Source organism: Bubalus bubalis, chromosome 18 (assembly GCF_019923935.1).
Source record: "Bubalus bubalis isolate 160015118507 breed Murrah chromosome 18, NDDB_SH_1, whole genome shotgun sequence".
Taxonomy (NCBI): Eukaryota; Metazoa; Chordata; class Mammalia; order Artiodactyla; family Bovidae; genus Bubalus; species Bubalus bubalis.
In genome coordinates, this window is record NC_059174.1 from 55,741,765 (window position 1) to 55,757,978 (window position 16,214).

Genomic DNA, 16,214 nt, shown 5'->3' on the forward strand with positions numbered 1-16,214 from the left:
GGCACCCTTTACAGAGTTGGGAATCAATTTAAAGGGTTCTGCTGCTGCTGCTAAGTCGCTTCAGTCGTGTCCGACTCTGTGCGACCTCAGAGACGGCAGCCCACCAGGCTCCCCCGTCCCTGGGATTCTCCAGGCAAGAACACTGGAGTGGGTTGTCATTTCCTTCTCCAATGCATGAAAGTGAAAAGTGAAAGTGAAGTCGCTCAGTCGTGTCAGACTCCTAGCGACCCCATGGACTGCAGCCTACCAGGCTCCTCTGTCCATGGATTTTCCAGGCAAGAGCACTGGAGTGGGGTGCCATTGCCTTCTCCGAAAGGGTTCTGACCAGTGTTGAAAGATACTAATAGAACAGCAGAAAATACCATGTATCAGAGAGTAGTATTTTGCCAGACTATGTTGATGTAATAGCTTTGCATCACGGTAAGAAAAGTTTGGAAGCCACTGGTAGACGGCAGCCAGCATCATACACTGATTTTCAGACACTGCCACCTAATACAATCGCTATCAACTCACTTTGAGATGCCAGATCCCACTCTGCCCAAAGCAAACGTTTCCTGCGTCCCGGAGGCTCCCTCTTAGCAGGACTCTACCGCCAGGGGGCGCCCGTGCCCCGACGTGAATGAGTTATCCTCTATCCTCTACTCAGCCCAAGCGCTTGATCTCTTTGGGGTTCCAGCTCGCCCTGAGGGTCGGGTTTACTGGGACTGAAGCCCTGACCACGAATAGAATTCCCCGAACAGAGCACGGCAGGAGGGCCCAGGTGGTCACGAAGGAATGTGGCCATCCTAAGATACCCACTTATCCCTTCATTCCACAATGTTCATTAAATGCCTCCGTGCATCTCCCAGAGCGCATATTTGGTGGGTGAGGACGGAGAGTACCTCCAATTCACCACCCCGCCGGTTCAGGGAGACCTCCTCGCCTAGACTGGTGTGAGACAACCCGGGTGGAGTCCTGCCGGCTGTGTGACCTTGGGCAGTTTGCATAGCCTCTCTGTGCCTCAATTTCCTCTGCTCTAAAATGGGTCTGATAACACCTGCTTCATAGGGCCATCATGAATATTAAATGAGTTAATATTTGTAAATTATTTTGAAGGGTCTGGTATGTTCATTAAATCAATTGCTAAAATTTCCCATTTTACAGAAAAGAAAACTGAGGATCAGAGTAGGGATCACCAAAGCCATATTTTTTTTCTCCTAAGGAGAACTCTTGAGTTGAGCCCAGTGATCCCCAATTCCCAGCCTAGAGGCTTTTCCTTGGCATAGAACTTGGGGTAGAAAAAAACCCCATTCCCTTGGCATAGTGGTGGGGCGGAGGAGGGGGCGGTGTGGGTGCTGAAGGCAGTGAAATACTCGAGCGGAGCCTAGGCCCCAACAACACAACAGTCAGTGTTGGAATCACAACTGAAACTAGCTTGGGGCCCTGTCTCCGGGTCAGCAGAATAGCCAGACAAGTAAACAAATCATTTTCTTACTGTCAACAACATCCACACTGAAGTATAGATGTACGAGGAAAGGAAAGTGAGCTGGTCAGTAAGATTCATGGAGCTGCCTCTTCAGTTCTGAATTGTGATGAACTAGGAAGTAAGGTTGGGCATGGCATTAGCCCTCTTTCAGGAGAAGGGGATCTAACGGGGCCAGGAGGTGCAGGCCAATTACATGACCAGGTCCCAAGATACCTGTATCATACCTGCTGCTCTGTGGTCTTGCCCTGAATGTTCGACCATGTTCAAGTTCCGCTTGGAGTTCCCTATGACAATCTTGGGCTTCCCAGGTGGCTCAGTTCAGTTCAGTCCAGTCGCTGTCTTGTCCGACTCTTTGCAACCCCATGAACTGCAGCACACCAGGCTTACCTGTCCATCACCAACACCCGGAGCTTGCTCAAACTCATGTCCATAGAGTCGGAGATGCCATCCAACCCTCTCATCCTCTATCATTCCCTTCTCTTCCTGCCTTCAATCTTTCCCATCATCAGGGTCTTTTCTTTTCCAAGTAGTCAGTTCTTTACATCAAGTGGCCAAAGTACTGGAGTTTCAGCTTCAGCATTAGTCCTTCCAATGAATATTCAGGACTGATGTCCTTTAGGATGAACTGGCTGGATCTCCTTTCAGTCCAAGGGACTCTCAAGATTCTTCTCCAACACCACAGTTCAAAAGCACCAATTCTTCAGTGCTCAGCTTTCTTTATAGTCCAACTCTCACATCCATACATGACTCATACATGATCCAGGTGGCTCAGTGGTAAAGAAATCCACCTGCCAGTGCAGGAAAAAAAGTTATGGCTTCCAAAGAAGAAAGCAGGGAGAGGGATAAATGAGGCGTTTGGAATTAACAGATATGAGCTACTATATATAAAATAGGCAAACAACAAGGACCTACTGTATACAGCACAGTGACCTCTGCTCAATATTTTGTAATCACCTGTAATGGGAAAGAATCTGAAAAAGAACATATATATGTATATATTTAACTGAATCACTTTGCTGTACACTTGAGACTGCTGCTGCTGCTGTTGCTAAGTCGCTTCAGTCGTGTCCAGCTCTGTGGGGCCCCACAGATGGCAGCCCACCAGGATCCCCCGTCCCTGGGATTCTCCAGGCAAGAACACGAGTGGGTTGCCATTGCCTTCACACCTGAGACTAACACACTGTAAATCAACTGTACTCCATTTTTTAAAAATCCATAACGTACAATTTACGGTTTTAACCATCTTAAAGTGTGTAATTCAGTGGCATTTGGCACATTCATAATGTGGCACAACCATCGCTGCTATCTCACTCCAGAACTTTTCCATCCCTTCCCCCACCCCCAAACAGGAACCCTAAGCCAGTTAAACAGTCAGTCACCCCCCAAACCGCCCTCCGCTCAGCTCCTGGACACCACTAATTTGCTTTCTGCCCCTGTGACTTTGCCCAGTTTGAGCACTTCGTGTAAAGGGAATCATGCAATATTTATGTGCAAGAACAGAGCCCTCCAAGGTATCCAGGTCCTAATCTTTGGAAACCTATGGATGGTAATTTCTGTGGTAGAAAGGACCCTGCTGATGTGGTTAAGCTAAGCATTTTGAGATGGGGCAATTATCGGGGGTTCCCTGAGTTGGCCCTAAATGTAACCACAAGGATTTTCCTAAGAGGGAGGCGGAGGGAGATTTGAGCACAGAAGAGAAGGACGTGTGATGGAAAAGCAGATGAAAGTGGAGTCAGGCAGAGAAAGCGATGCCATTGGCTTTGCAGATGGCGGAAGGGGCCTGGAGGCAGGAGGATGGGTTCTCCCCTGGAGCCTCTCAAGGGAGCAGGGCTTCAATTTCAACTTAAAACAACACAAGTACATCGTCTTAGGGTTCTGGAGTCCAAAAGTCTAAAGGGAGTCTCAGGGGGATAAAATCAAAATGTTGGCAGCGGTTGTTTCTTCCAGAGGATCTTAAGGTGAATCTCCTCCTTGCTTTTTGCAGGTTTGGGGGGGTGGCATCACTTGTTTAGTCGCTCAGTCGTGTCTGACTCTTTTGCGACCCCCTGGACAGCAGCCCCCAGGCCCCTCTGTCCATGGTATTTCCCAGGAAGCCACCAGGGAAGCCCTGAGGTATCACTACAATCTCTTGTGTTGCCGTCTACTCCTTTCCCCCTGCTGTGGTCCGAGCTCCCTCTCTCTGCCTCTCTCTCATAAACCTGTGATCACAGTGAGGATCCCCCTGGGGAATCTCTCCATCCCCAAATCCTGAACTTGATCACAGCTGCAAAGGCCTTTTGTCCTGCAAGGTAACACAGTCACAGGTTCCAGGGATTAAGACCGGAATGTCTCTGGGGGCTGCTATCAGCTGGTCATAGACACTGTCTTTTAGAATCCTCCACCTGGGATGGGACTTAAGAAGTGGCCAACTCGGACAGCACTTATACTTTTCAGGCAAAGAAACAATAAATCTGTGAGGAGTTGACAGGATAAAGAGGCTTTGGGGGCCCAATTAGTGAGAATCTAAAGAGAATTTAGTCTTGTGACAGGAAATCAAGGCAGTAACCCAAGGTTTCCTGAGGTTTGTTTGGGCTTCCCTGGAGGCTCAGATGGTCAAGAATCAGCCTGCAATGCGGGAGACCTGGGTTTGATCCCTGAATTGGGAAGATCCCCTGGAGGAGGGCATGGCAACAAACTCCAGTATTCTTGCCTGGAGAATCCCCATGGACAGAGGAGCCTGGAGGGTACACTCCGTGGAGTCACAAAGAGTCGGACACGTCTGTGACTAAGCACAGGAAGGTTTGTTTACTCAGGCTTCTTGGCTTGATTCCCTATGTCTGCTGATAAGGGTGTCCTCCTTTAGGTGTGGGGAGGATACCTTTCACAGGAGAGATTTATTTCCTGCTTTCAGGGAGAAAGAAAGAGGGGTCAGAGTGTCTTCTGTTGGCCATTTTTTTCTTTTTAAAAAACATTTATTTTTGGCTGCATCAGGTCTCAGTTGCACGGGCTTCTCTGTAGTTGAGGCTTGTGGGTTTAGTTGCCCCGCAGCATGTGGGATCTTAGTTTCCCGTCCAGGGATCGAACCCACATCCCCTGCACTGGAAGGTGGATTCTTAACCCCTGGACCACCAGGGAAGTCCTGAAGCATATTTTGAGATGGCCTGTCCTGGGCCCCAAACACACTTGCAGACACGTGCAAGAGTTTCCATACACACACATCTGGGGTACACTCTCCACCTACTATTTCTCCCGAGAGGGGTGGAACCCTATATTCAGGCAGCTGAACGTAGTTTTCAGGCCAAGGAGACCCAGAGGCAATGACATCTCTCGCAGCAGAGAAGGAATAGAGTTCCTGACTTGGAGTGACACCTGGGTCCTGAGCACCCACTAAGTGCCCATGTCCCGTGGCCCTGGGTCTCCCTGGAATCCTGCCAGTGGCTGACCTCCCCACTCCCAGTCTTTCTGGCCATCTATTGGACAAGCCATGAACAGTCTACTTAATTTGAAAGAAGGGAAGTGTTCTGGGCCCATTCTGCAACTCAGCAGAAATTGGAAATCTGACTCAAAACAAGACAAAGCAGAGAGAGAGGTCCTGGTGCTCCTTCTCCTGAGAGCCTGTGCCCCAAGGGCTGCTCTCCATGGCCCCCAGCCCGGGGTGCAGATGACACAGTAGCAAGGGCAAGGGGAGGGACATGCCGCAGCTTGGTACCAGCGGGGGCCATTCAGTTAAAAGTGATGTAGCCTCCTGTTTGAGAGACCAAGCAATAGGGAAGTAAAGTGAGGAACTAGCCAGAGATGAAAAGGAACTGAGCGTTTGTGCATTTTCAGGCTGCATTTCCCCTGTTTCCTTCTAGTATCTGTAATAAAACTCAGCAGTTTTCCTGGTCAGCAACTCTCCATCCTACACAAGCTCTGAGCTCTGTGAGAGCTGATGATTGTGGGGCAGCAGTGGGGATGGGGGGCAGGTGGCACCCGAGAACGTGAGTTTTGGTCCCCAGGTTGGACAGACCCTCATAGGTGGGCACCGTCATCCCCACTTAAGGAAACCATGGCTTTTTGCACCGCAGTCTGAGGAGGGAAACAGACTGTTCTGGTTATGCCCCCAAACCACTCTGAAGTTTAATGAGTCATTGGAAGGACTTAAAGAATTCAGAGAAATTGTTATGCTGATGCTTTGTTACAACAGAAGGATACAGATTAAAATCTGCACACCTGGGAATCCCCTAGTGGTCCAGTGTTTAGGACTTTGCACTTTTACTGCCCAGGTTCCGATTTTGATTCCTGGTGGAGGAACTAAGATCTTGCAAGCCATGTGGCGCAGCCAAAGGGAAAAATAGAATGTTGTGTTGTTGTTTAGTCACTAAGTCCTGTCTGACTCTTTTTGTGACCCCCATGGGCTGTAGCTGGCCAGGCTCCTCTGTTCATGGGATTTCCCAGGCAAGAGTACTGAAGTGGATTGCCATTTCCTTCTCCAGGGGATCTTCCCAACCCAGGGATAGAAGCCAGTACCCTGCATTGGCAGGTGGATTCTTTACCACTGAGCCACCTGGGAAATCCATAGAATAGAAGAGAATAGAAAATAGAATAGAATCTGCAAAGTAAAAATTGCCCAAGGCAGTATTGAGGGGAGGCCAGGCACACGCTTCTGGTGGCCTCTTCCACTGTGGACAGTGGTTAATTTTCCCAGTGCTATGGACTGAACTGTGTCCCCTCCAGTTCATATGTTGAAGCCCTAACCCCCACACATGACTGTAGTTGGAGAGGAAGACAAGGGAGCAAGGTTATTGAAGTCATAAGGGTGGGAACCTTATACAATAGGATTAGTGTCCTTAGACGAAGAGACACAGACAGGAGCATTCTCTCTCTGTCTCTCCCTCTCTCTGTCTCTGCCACGTGAGGGGACAGTGAGGAGGCAGTCATCTCCCGGCCAGGAAGCAGGCCCTCTCCAGGCAGACACCTTGATCTTGATCTTGGACTTCTGGCCTCCAGAACTGTGAGAAAGTACATTTCTGTTGTTGTTGTTTTTTGTTGTTTTTTCTTTCACATTTATGTTGTATAAGCTGCCCAGAGTGTGGTATGTTGTGCTGTGCTTAGTCACTCAGTCGTGTCTGACTCTTTGCAACCCCATGGACTGCAGCCCACCAGACTCCTCTGTCCATGTGGATTCTCCAGGCAAGAATACTGGAGTGGGTTGCCACGCCCTCCTCCAGGGGATCTTTCCAATCCAGAGATCGAACCCAGGTCTCCGGGATTACAGGCAGATTCTTTACTGTCTGAGCCACCAGGGAAGCCCAAGAATACTGGCGTGGGTAGCTTATCCCTTCCCCAGGGATCTTCCCAACCCAGGAATTGAACCAGGGTCTCCTGCATTGCAGGTGGATTCTTTACCAGCTGAGTGGTATGTTACGGCAACTCAAAACTGACCAATACACCCAGGGGCAACGTATGACAACGCAGATGGAGCATAGACCTTGGAGTCTAGTGTTTACTGGGGGCGTGCTATAGGTTTGTGTCCCCTCGCCCAACAAAAGATGTTCAAGTCCCAACCCCCAATCCGTGTGAATGGGACCTTATTTGGAAACAAGGTCTTTGCACGTGATCAAGTTAGATGAAGTCATGGGGCGGCGGGGGGAGGTGGGGGACCCTAATCCAATATGAGGCCTTCCCAGGTGGTGCTAGTGGTAAAGAACTCATCTGCCAATGCAGGAGACGTAAGAGATTCTGGTTTGATCCCTGGGTCGGGGAGATCCCCTGGAGGAGGGCATGGCAACTCACTCTAGTATTCTTCCCTGGAGAATCCCCATAGACAGAGGAGCCTGGTGGGCTACAGTCCATAGGGTTGCAAAGAATCAGACACAACTGAAGCGACTTAGCACGCATCATGCAATCCAATATGACTGGTAGGTATTCTTATTTAAAAAAAAAAAAAAAAAAGGAAATGTGGACACCGAGACACGCATGCCAAGGGCTTAGCATTCCCTCCCAGTTGCTGGGCAAAGCCCACACCTCTCTTTGGATGAAGGTAATTTTTTTTTTTTTTCTGGCCGTCTTAGTTCCCAGACCAGGGATTAAAACCGAACCCCCTGCAGTGGAAGCATGGAGTCTTAACCCCTGGACTGCCAGGGAAATCCTGAGGTTAATTCTTGACTACGTGCATTGCCAGTCACTTGGGGAGCTGGGTTGGAGCTGGCCAGCAGAGTCGGCCCAGATACGCGTCCTTCGTTGCTATTTTGTTCTGACCTTCAGGAGAGGGATGGACACTCATCAACTCAGCCTCTGGGCAGTGCTGACCACGCTCTCCTGTTAGCGCGGGTCTCAGTCTGGAAGCTTCTCACCGGAGATGCTAAATCTTCTGCAGGCCCCCAAGCAAAATGAAAATGTGCGGCCCCTTTGACAAAAAAAAAAAAAAAAAGTAGGAAAAACCTTTTTCCTTTTTTTTTTAACATTAAAAAAAAAATTGGTGTGGGACTTCCCTGGCAGTCCTGTGGTTAAGACACAGAGCTTCCACTGCAGGGGGCACAGGTTCAATGCCTGGTCAGGGAACTAAGATCCCACAAGCCATGCAGTGTGGCCAAATAAAAAAAAAAATCATTGTAAAATACCCATCACGTAGAATTTACCATTTTAACCATTTTAAAGTATACAATTCCATGACACAAAGTGCATTCTTGATGGTGTGCCACCCTCTCCACCATCTGGTTCCAGAACTTTTACATCTCTCCTAAAAGGAGACCTCACGCCCATCAACAGTCACACCCACAGCCCCAGGCAACCAGTAGTCTACTTTAAAATATAGGCCCCTTCCGAGTATGTGGCCCTGTGCAAATATATATATGTTATAATAAATAATAATAATAAATTATAACATATATATATTAATATATTTATCTGGCTGGGCCAGCTCTTAGTTCTTTGATCTTCATTGTGGCATACCAAATCTTAATTGCAGCATGTGGGATCTAGTTCCCCAACTAGACTATCGATTGAACCCCGTGCATTGGGAGCCCGGAGTCTTAGCCATTGGACCACCTCGGAAGTCCCTCTTCAGTGTTTTTAATTTACTAGCTAATGGCCAATTCCTCAGGTTTGACTGGGAGTTGGGCGGCGGGTGAGCAGTGTAGACTCTCACAGGCACTCAACACGGCACGTTCCAGACTCTCTCTATGCCCGAGTAGGGGGATGGAGGTGGGAAGGGGGCTGAGAACCTGTCTCTTGATCTAGGCTGTCCCTGGATCGACCTGGTGTGATCCAAGCTTCCAGTTCCCCAGGTGTGTGCTCCTTATCCCATGAGATTTCACTTACAGAACACAAAGTCCAAGATCAAAATTATTAGCAATTTCAAGATGACCCTCTTAGAGCATCAGACCTCAGTCGGGAAGCCCTTTGGAGCATGGGGCCCTGTGTAAATAGTTCACTTCCTACTGTGGAGCTGGAGGCCTTATGTGGACACAGACATGTCCCCAGGACAGGCGGGGAGATTGTGTCCTTTGGGGATCCTGGGTTTGGGGTCACGCAAACAGTGAGGCAGGATTTGTGAGGTCTTGCCTTCCTCTGCCCTCAGCTCCTTCATGGAGTCGACATTTGCCTGGCAAATGAATGAATGACTGCATCCCTGCCTCTGCAGCCCCTCCCCACCCATTTCCCTTGAGAGCCCCACTGGCCCAAGGCTCACCCAGGGTGGCTGCGTCCTGAATTAGAGCTGCCCCGCAACGTCCAAGCAGGAAAGGAGAAGTCAGAAGAGATATTTACCAGACTTCGGCAGCTCCGAGCTTCCTCTTTTGCTCATTTGTGGATGGTCACTCTCCCTGTCCTGTTGGAGCTTCCTTCACGGACAGAGAAGCAGCTCAGAAACTGGACTGCCCTGGGAACTCCTGGCCCCTTGGACATGGAGAGGCTGCTGCTGCTGCCCCTGCTGTGGGCGGGTGAGTGGGTCATGGGGAGAGTGGGTCCCAGGCTGGCTCTGGGGCTGCAGCTGAGCCTCTGTGTTCCCCCAGGGTCCCTGGAGAAGGAATCACTATACCAGCTGCAAGTGCAGGGATCGGTGACAGTGCAGGAGGGTCTGTGCGTCTCTGTGCCCTGTAACGTCTCCTATCCCCAGCTTGGCTGGGCCAAGTCCACACGCGTTTACGGCGCATGGTTCCGGAAAGAGGATAGACTCCACGAGGACGTTCTTGTGGCCACAGACAACTCAGCCCGGGGTGGGAAGAAGAAGAGAAATATCTCATTCCACCTCCTTGGGGACCCCAGGGCCAACAACTGCTCCCTGGGCATCGCAGAGGCCCGCAAGAGGGACAGTGGAAACTATTATTTTCAGCTGATAAGAGAAGCTGCAGAACACAGTTACAAGAATAACCAGCTCACTGTGAACGTGATCGGTATGGAAGGGTCCCCAGGAACCGAGGTCAGGGAGGGTGGGAAGGATGGACCCTGCCCCTCCATCTCTGAGGGCAGTGGGAGACAGTGGCCCACAGTCAGATCAGGGTGGGCACACACGGGGTCCCCCTCGGGGTCTGGCCTCTCCATCTCTCCTCTCCAGCACGAACATGGACCCCCAATGTCCACATCGAGGAGCCCCTGGAGTCCGGCTCCAGCAGCCACCTCAAATGCTCCCTGCCTGAGGCCTGTGACTGGGCCACGCCCCCCACCATCTCCTGGACCGGGGCTGCCCTCAGACCCCTGGGACTGGACTCCAAGGAGGACTATAACTCCTCGGAGATCCTGCTCACCCCCCGCCCGCAGGATCACGGGACGAGCCTCACCTGTCGGGTAACCTTCCGCAGGGCTTCTGTGAGCGCGGAGAGGACCGTCACACTCAATGTGTCCTGTGAGCACCGGGCCAGGCCCGCGGGGTGCCTGTGGGGCTGGGAATGGGCGCTGGTGACCCCAGGCCAGGGGCTTGGCGGGGGGGGGTCCTGTTCTGCTTTGCTTCTGGTTCTGTGCCTCCGGAAGTGTGGGGGCCCTGGGAAGGGGGCTGGGGCAGGGGCGGCTCTGACTCCCTTCCTCACCATGGCGTCTCTGCCCCCCAGATCCTCCCCAGAAGCTGACCATCAGTGTCTCCGGAGGAATTGGCACAGGTAGGAAGGGAGGGCCGTGCAGCATGGCAGGGATCGCAGAGAAGGGAGAGCCCCCCCCCCCACCCCTTTCATTCCGGATACACGTAGATGAACCTCAGAAACATCACCTTGAGGTGAAGAAGCCGGATGTTTACACGCCACATCCGGAAGACACAAATCTAGAGAGACAGTCGTGGTCGCATAGGGCTGGGGTAATGGAAGGATTGGGGGAGATGGCTGAGGGGTGCAGTGTTTTGGAGGGGGTCGTGAAAATGTTCTAAAATTGACTGTGGTGATGGTTATCCGAGTGACTTTCAAGTGGTATGTAAATGGAGTTTACGTTTTGTGAATTATGTCTCTATAAAGCTGCTTAAAGCTACTTGTGGGATCTCTTGGCAACTTGAAAAAAACAAACAGGATAGAGAAATAGAGACAGGGCTTCAGAGTCTGGGCTCAGCTCTCTGTGTCCCTCTCTCTCCAGAGCTGAAACACCTGGGGAACGGCTCATCTCTTCCTGTTCTGGAAGGAGACTCTCTGCGCCTGGCCTGCAACACCGACAGCAACCCCCCGGCCACACTGAGCTGGTCCCGGGGGAGCCGGACCCTGAGCCCCTCACATCCTTCAAGCCCTGGGGTCCTGTACCTGCCCCGAGTGGAGTCGGGCCACGAAGGCGAACTCACCTGCCGAGCTCAGCACCCTCGGGGCTCCCTGTGGATCTCCGTGCATCTCTCTGTGCAGAGTGAGCTGCGGGGGGGGAGGGGGGAAGAAAACCCCCCGGGGAGAGGACACTCAGGTGCAGGGAGGGGACAGACACCACTGACTCTCCTCCCTCCCTGCAGCACCCCCGCAGCTGCTGGGCCCCTCCTGCTCCCAGGAGGACGAGGGTCTGCGTTGCAGCTGCTCCTCCCGAGCCCGACCAGCCCCCTCTCTGCGCTGGCGGCTGGGCGAGGGGCTGCTGGAGGGGGAGCTCAGCAACACCAGCAACGCCTCCTTCGAGGTCGCCTCCAGCTCCGCCGGGCCTTGGACCAATGGCTCCCTGAGCCTCCGCGAGGGGCTCAGCTCCGGCCTCAGCCTCAGCTGCGAGGCCCTGAACGTCCACGGGGCCCAGAGCGGGTCTGTCCTGCTGCTGCCAGGTCAGGGGTCTGTTGGGGGGAGAGGCTTAGAGGGGACAGGAGTCATCCTAGAGAAGATGACGCTTGGCGGGGAGAGGCACCTGGGCAGGAGGGTTGAGAGGCAGGGGTGGGGGCAGAGAACAGTTCTTTGGCTGGCTGGGGACTGAGGACAGGAGAGCTCAAACTCTACAGGAGGAGGGGGCACGTGGGTCCTGGGGCTTGGAGGGGAGTCACCCTAAATCTTGCTCATCTGCAGGGAAGCCCAGGCTTGGAGGGGAATTTTTTCTGGGGGCCATTGGGGGAGCTGGCGCCGCTGGCCTGCTCAGTCTCTGCTCCTGCCTCATCTTCTTCAGGTTAGTGTCGTCTCTGGGGGCCAGGCGAGTGCAGGGTGGGGAAGGGGATGGCCTTGGAATCCCTGGAGGGCCCCCTCTGGAGGAATCTGGATGGTATGGCGCTTTGGAGAACCGGGTCATGGGTCAGGGAATCAGAGCAGGATCTGTCCCCACCGTGCACCCCAGCCATCGGTGAAGGATGCCCGTTGTTGCTATGAAGGTCATGAGATGAGGGGCGTGCCCTACCTCTTGGCCTTGGTCAGCCCTTCTAGCCTGTCTCTCTCTTAAGTTTTCTTATCTTTTGGCTGCCCCACGAAGCATGTGGGATCTTAGTTCCCCAACCAGGAATCGAGCCTGTAGTGGAAGTGCCGAGTCTTAACCACTGGCCACTGGCCTGCCAGGGGAAGTCCCAGCCCCTGCTAGCCTCAAGTGGGGATGGGGAGGGGGTTAGGAAGGGGGCAATAGCCACTCTCCAAGCTCTGAGCCAGCTGGGCTGCTCAGAGGTCCTGGCTTCCCCTCTCAGAGTGAAGACCTGCAGGAAGGCAGCCCGTGAGAAGGATGAACCTTGCACACTGGGTCCCACCTCCCAGGTGAGTGATGAGCCCTCGGTCCCTCAGGATCCCAGCTGGCTGACTCCCCACCTCGCTGACTGCCATGGCCGCAGTCCTCGTGATGACTCAGGTGCTCATCACGACCCACACAGACTTTTCTTCTTGGGTCCCATCAGCATGGGGCTTCCCAGGTGGCTCAGCTGGTAAAGAATCCACCTGCCAATGCAGGACACATGGGTTCTATCCCTGGGTTGGGAAGATCCCCTGCAGGAGAAAATGGCAACCCACTCCAGTATTCTTGCCTGGGAAGTACCATGGACAGAGGAGCCTGGTGGGATATAGTCCATGGGGTCGCAAAAAGTCAGACACGACTTAGCGACTAAAACAACAACCCATCAACACAGCCACTCAGTCCAATGACCTGGGAGCCCCTCCCTTTTGCCCTCTATCTCCTCTCTCGAGAGCCAAGGACCACTAATCCATCTTACTGATTGCATTTATTTCCAACCGGGCCCTCCTCCTTTCTGTCTGGACCCCAGACCCACGTTGCCCCCACTTCCTACCTCACCTCCCCAAGACAGGATGCCGCAAGGATCTCCCCAAAATAACTATTATGTACTACCAACAAAATCAATTTCAGGGGTCCCCAAGATACCACCAGGCAAGTTCTGAGACAAACTTATCAGGCAAGACATTTCAGGGGCTTAGAGGTTCCCTCCCAGGTGCTGGAGCAAAAGGTAAAATTTTCTTCAGGCAAGGTTAACTCTTTCCGCCCTAAGATCTTTCAATTATAACACCATAATGGGGGCTTCCCTGGTGGTCCAGTGGTTAAGGCTCTATGCTCCCAACGCAGGGGGCCCGGGTTCCATTTCTGGTCAGGGAACTAGATCCCACGTGCTGCAGCTAAGAGTTGGCATGCTGTAACTAAGACCCAGTGTAGCCAGATAAATATTAACAAAAAACAGGCAAACAAAAAGGCTTATAATGCAGTTTGGGGATTGTGTTTGCCTGACTCTGTAATGATGAGTGGTCCCTGAGGTCAGTCCAGGCCTGAGCAAATCCCTGACCATCCATCCCATTCCGGTCCTATTAGATAGTAATATAACTGACTACAGCTTGAGTGTCTGCTTCCCCCACTGCAACTGCGAGATAGGGGGTGGCATCGTCTTTGTTCCTCACTGAATATCCAGCGCCTGGCACCAGGAGAGCAGGTCCTTAAGGCAGTACTGGAGTCAGAAGGACCTAGCATAAATCTTGGCTCTACCAAAGATTAAATGTCGGGCCTGGGGACATTCACTTAGCTTCAATTTCCCCACCTGATGTGTGTGTGCTTAGTCGCTCGGTCATGTCCAACTCTTTGAGACCTCATGGACTGCAGCCCACCAGGCTCCTCTGTCCATGGGGATTCTCCAGGCTAGAGTACTGGAGTGAGTTGCCATGCCCTCCTCCAGGGGATCTTCCCAACCCAGGGATCAAACCCAGGTCCCCCTCACTGCAGGCGGATTCTTTACCGTCTGAGCCACCAGGGAAGCCCAAATTTATTGCCACAGCCCTCATTTATCTCCACCTGATAAATGAGGATAACAGTGTCTCCCAAGTAGATTGTTGTGAGAAATCCAGAAGACTGGCAACTGATTACCAAGTGCCGGGCATTAATACTCTCAAGCATTGAATGAACGAATTGAATGGGGGCCCAGCCAATGTTTGGAGTGAATAGATGAAAAGACTGAACGTTCAGTTTCCAGGTTCACTTGTGGACCCTTCTTGCTCTCTTCCATCTCTTTATCCCTTTAAAAATTTTTTCAATTATTTATTTTTATGTGGCTGTGTCGAGTCTCAGTTTCAGCCTGCGGATCTTTGATCTTCCATGGGGCATGTGGGATGTTTAGTGGTGGCTCGTGGGATCTTAGTTCCCTGACCAGGGACCCTGCACTGAGTGGGTGGAGTCTTAGCCACTGGCCCACCAGGGAAGTCCCCAGACCCTGTTATCCTAATATGACGCCCTTCTTTCCCCTCCACATAGGGTTACCAGGATGAGTGTCCTTCAGGCAGCCCCCTGGACTACCCGCCCCCAGCCGTGGCCGCCCCCCTCTCAGGGGAGGATCAGGAGCTTCATTACGCCTCCCTCAGTTTCCTTGAGCTGAGGCCCTGGGAGCCTCGGGACCAGGCTGCCACCAGCACCACTGAATATGCAGAGGTCAAGATCCTAAATGACGACCCCGCCTCCCGGCCCCGCCTCCCGCAACCTTCTGCACCCTGCGGCTGGGGCACCTGGGGCTTCTCAGGGAAGAGAGACATCAGGGACGATGCCTGAGAGAACAGTTTTCCATGCACACGGGCTACCAGCTAGCGTATGCGAGTCCCGCTGGTGGCGTGATGGGCAGAACTGGGCTCACGTTTCAGACCCGTCACCAAACATGCGTGTGAGTTTGAGCGAGTCACCTTCTCCCTTCTCAGTCTCCTGCTCTGTAAAATGGACACCACAAACCTAACTCACAGGGTTGTCGTGGGGCGTCAAGGCAGTAATTAACGTATATAGTGTCCCACGGGGGTGAATGTGCAAAGGGCATCTCACCCAAGCTTAAACCTCTTCCCAAGACAACCTGCTGGGATAAAGGTCTGGCATGCTGGGCCAAATGGGGACCACTCTGCAGGGCTATCTAGCTCCAGAGGTGCCTCCCCCTGCCCCCAAGGCTGAGCAGAGGTTGTCATTAGGCAGGATCACATCCTTAGGCTCCACGTAGCCAGTCCCCCCTTCCCTTCCACCGGGACTCACCCCTGGGGCACTTTCTGCGAACACACTGCAAACTGGTCTTTCTCTGAGCCTGCTTCCTGGAAACCCAACTTGTCTATTTTCTCAGACACAAAAATCATTCACTGATTATCTGAAATAAATGACAAGGGTACTTTTTAATTCTGTGTCCTTGATACTGTGGTTCTTAAAGAGGTGGTTTTTTTTTTTTTTGTAGAATCTGCGTATAAGATTCCTTGCAGTTCCATTCTGTGTCCATTTACATTGTAATATAGTTTTTACAAGGGTCACGGCCAACTGCTTTTGTTCTTTTTCCCATTGAGCATCCATTTAACTTTTTCCATTGTTTCCGTTCATGAGGGAACACGCCCAACAGTAGTGTTATGAGCCAATATAGGAGTATGTTTTAGCATACAGTTAATAACTTCAGGCTGTAACTGCTCTACAAACTAGAGGTGTTGAAGGTCGTAATTCCATCTTTCATGGCACATTTTGCCTTGCCATTTTTCAGGATTATATTGCATCTCTTGATCAATGACCTTTAGAAATGTGTCCGGACTTCCCTGGTGGTCCAGTGGTTAAGAATCTGCCTGCCAACGCAGAGGATACAAGTTTGATCACTGCTCCGAGAATGAAGATCATTAATACTGAGCACAACACCCTCCTCTTTCAGAAGTTGGGATGAACTGTCAAAACCTGGGCTCTGGAGACAGATAAAGGCTGCTTGAGAGACAGGGAGGGAGACTGCCCACCGCCCACACTCTTGCCGCTCTGCCTGGATGTGGGCTTCTCCCGCTGTTTGAACAGTGCTGGTCCTGCTGGGTGGGCTTGCTCGGAGAGGGGAGGGGAGGGCCAGGGTGAGGAGGGTAGCTGGACCTTGGCCAAGTGGTCTGAGGGCAGGAGGGTGGTGGAGTCGGGGGGCAGGCGTCGACTGTGACCATCCCTCCTGCCTGATCTGGGATCCCCAAGG

General features: G+C 52.2%; 1 protein-coding gene and 1 long non-coding RNA gene across 5 annotated transcripts; one reads left to right on the plus strand and one right to left on the minus strand.

Annotated features, from left to right (window-relative positions):
* Positions 1–6,320: 6,320 nt before the first annotated feature.
* On the minus strand, positions 6,321–12,458 carry LOC112580412. Of its 2 annotated transcripts, XR_006546053.2 has the most exons (6): positions 12,188–12,458; positions 11,178–11,241; positions 10,204–10,305; positions 9,194–9,267; positions 7,685–7,832; positions 6,321–6,435 (listed from the first exon to the last, which is right to left on the minus strand). It is a non-coding gene; the product is annotated as an uncharacterized LOC112580412 (long non-coding RNA). The 2 variants fall into 2 exon arrangements; XR_006546052.2 differs by lacking the exon at positions 6,321–6,435 and having other exon boundaries at positions 7,350–7,832.
* Positions 9,211–15,406, plus strand: SIGLEC11 (sialic acid binding Ig like lectin 11). 3 transcript variants are annotated; one of them, XM_006080066.4, is made up of 9 exons: positions 9,211–9,366; positions 9,439–9,819; positions 9,981–10,268; positions 10,471–10,518; positions 10,979–11,236; positions 11,337–11,630; positions 11,866–11,962; positions 12,465–12,531; positions 14,516–15,406. In XM_006080066.4, the coding sequence occupies exons 1-9, from the start codon at positions 9,237–9,239 to the stop codon at positions 14,804–14,806; spliced, it is 1,854 nt and encodes a 617-aa protein (XP_006080128.4). In that variant the 5' UTR covers positions 9,211–9,236; the 3' UTR covers positions 14,807–15,406. The 3 variants fall into 3 exon arrangements, with proteins under 3 accessions (XP_006080128.4, XP_025125824.3, XP_025125823.3); XM_025270039.3 differs by lacking the exon at positions 12,465–12,531 and having other exon boundaries at positions 10,184–10,268; XM_025270038.3 differs by lacking the exon at positions 12,465–12,531 and having other exon boundaries at positions 14,516–14,789.
* Positions 15,407–16,214: the final 808 nt, after the last annotated feature.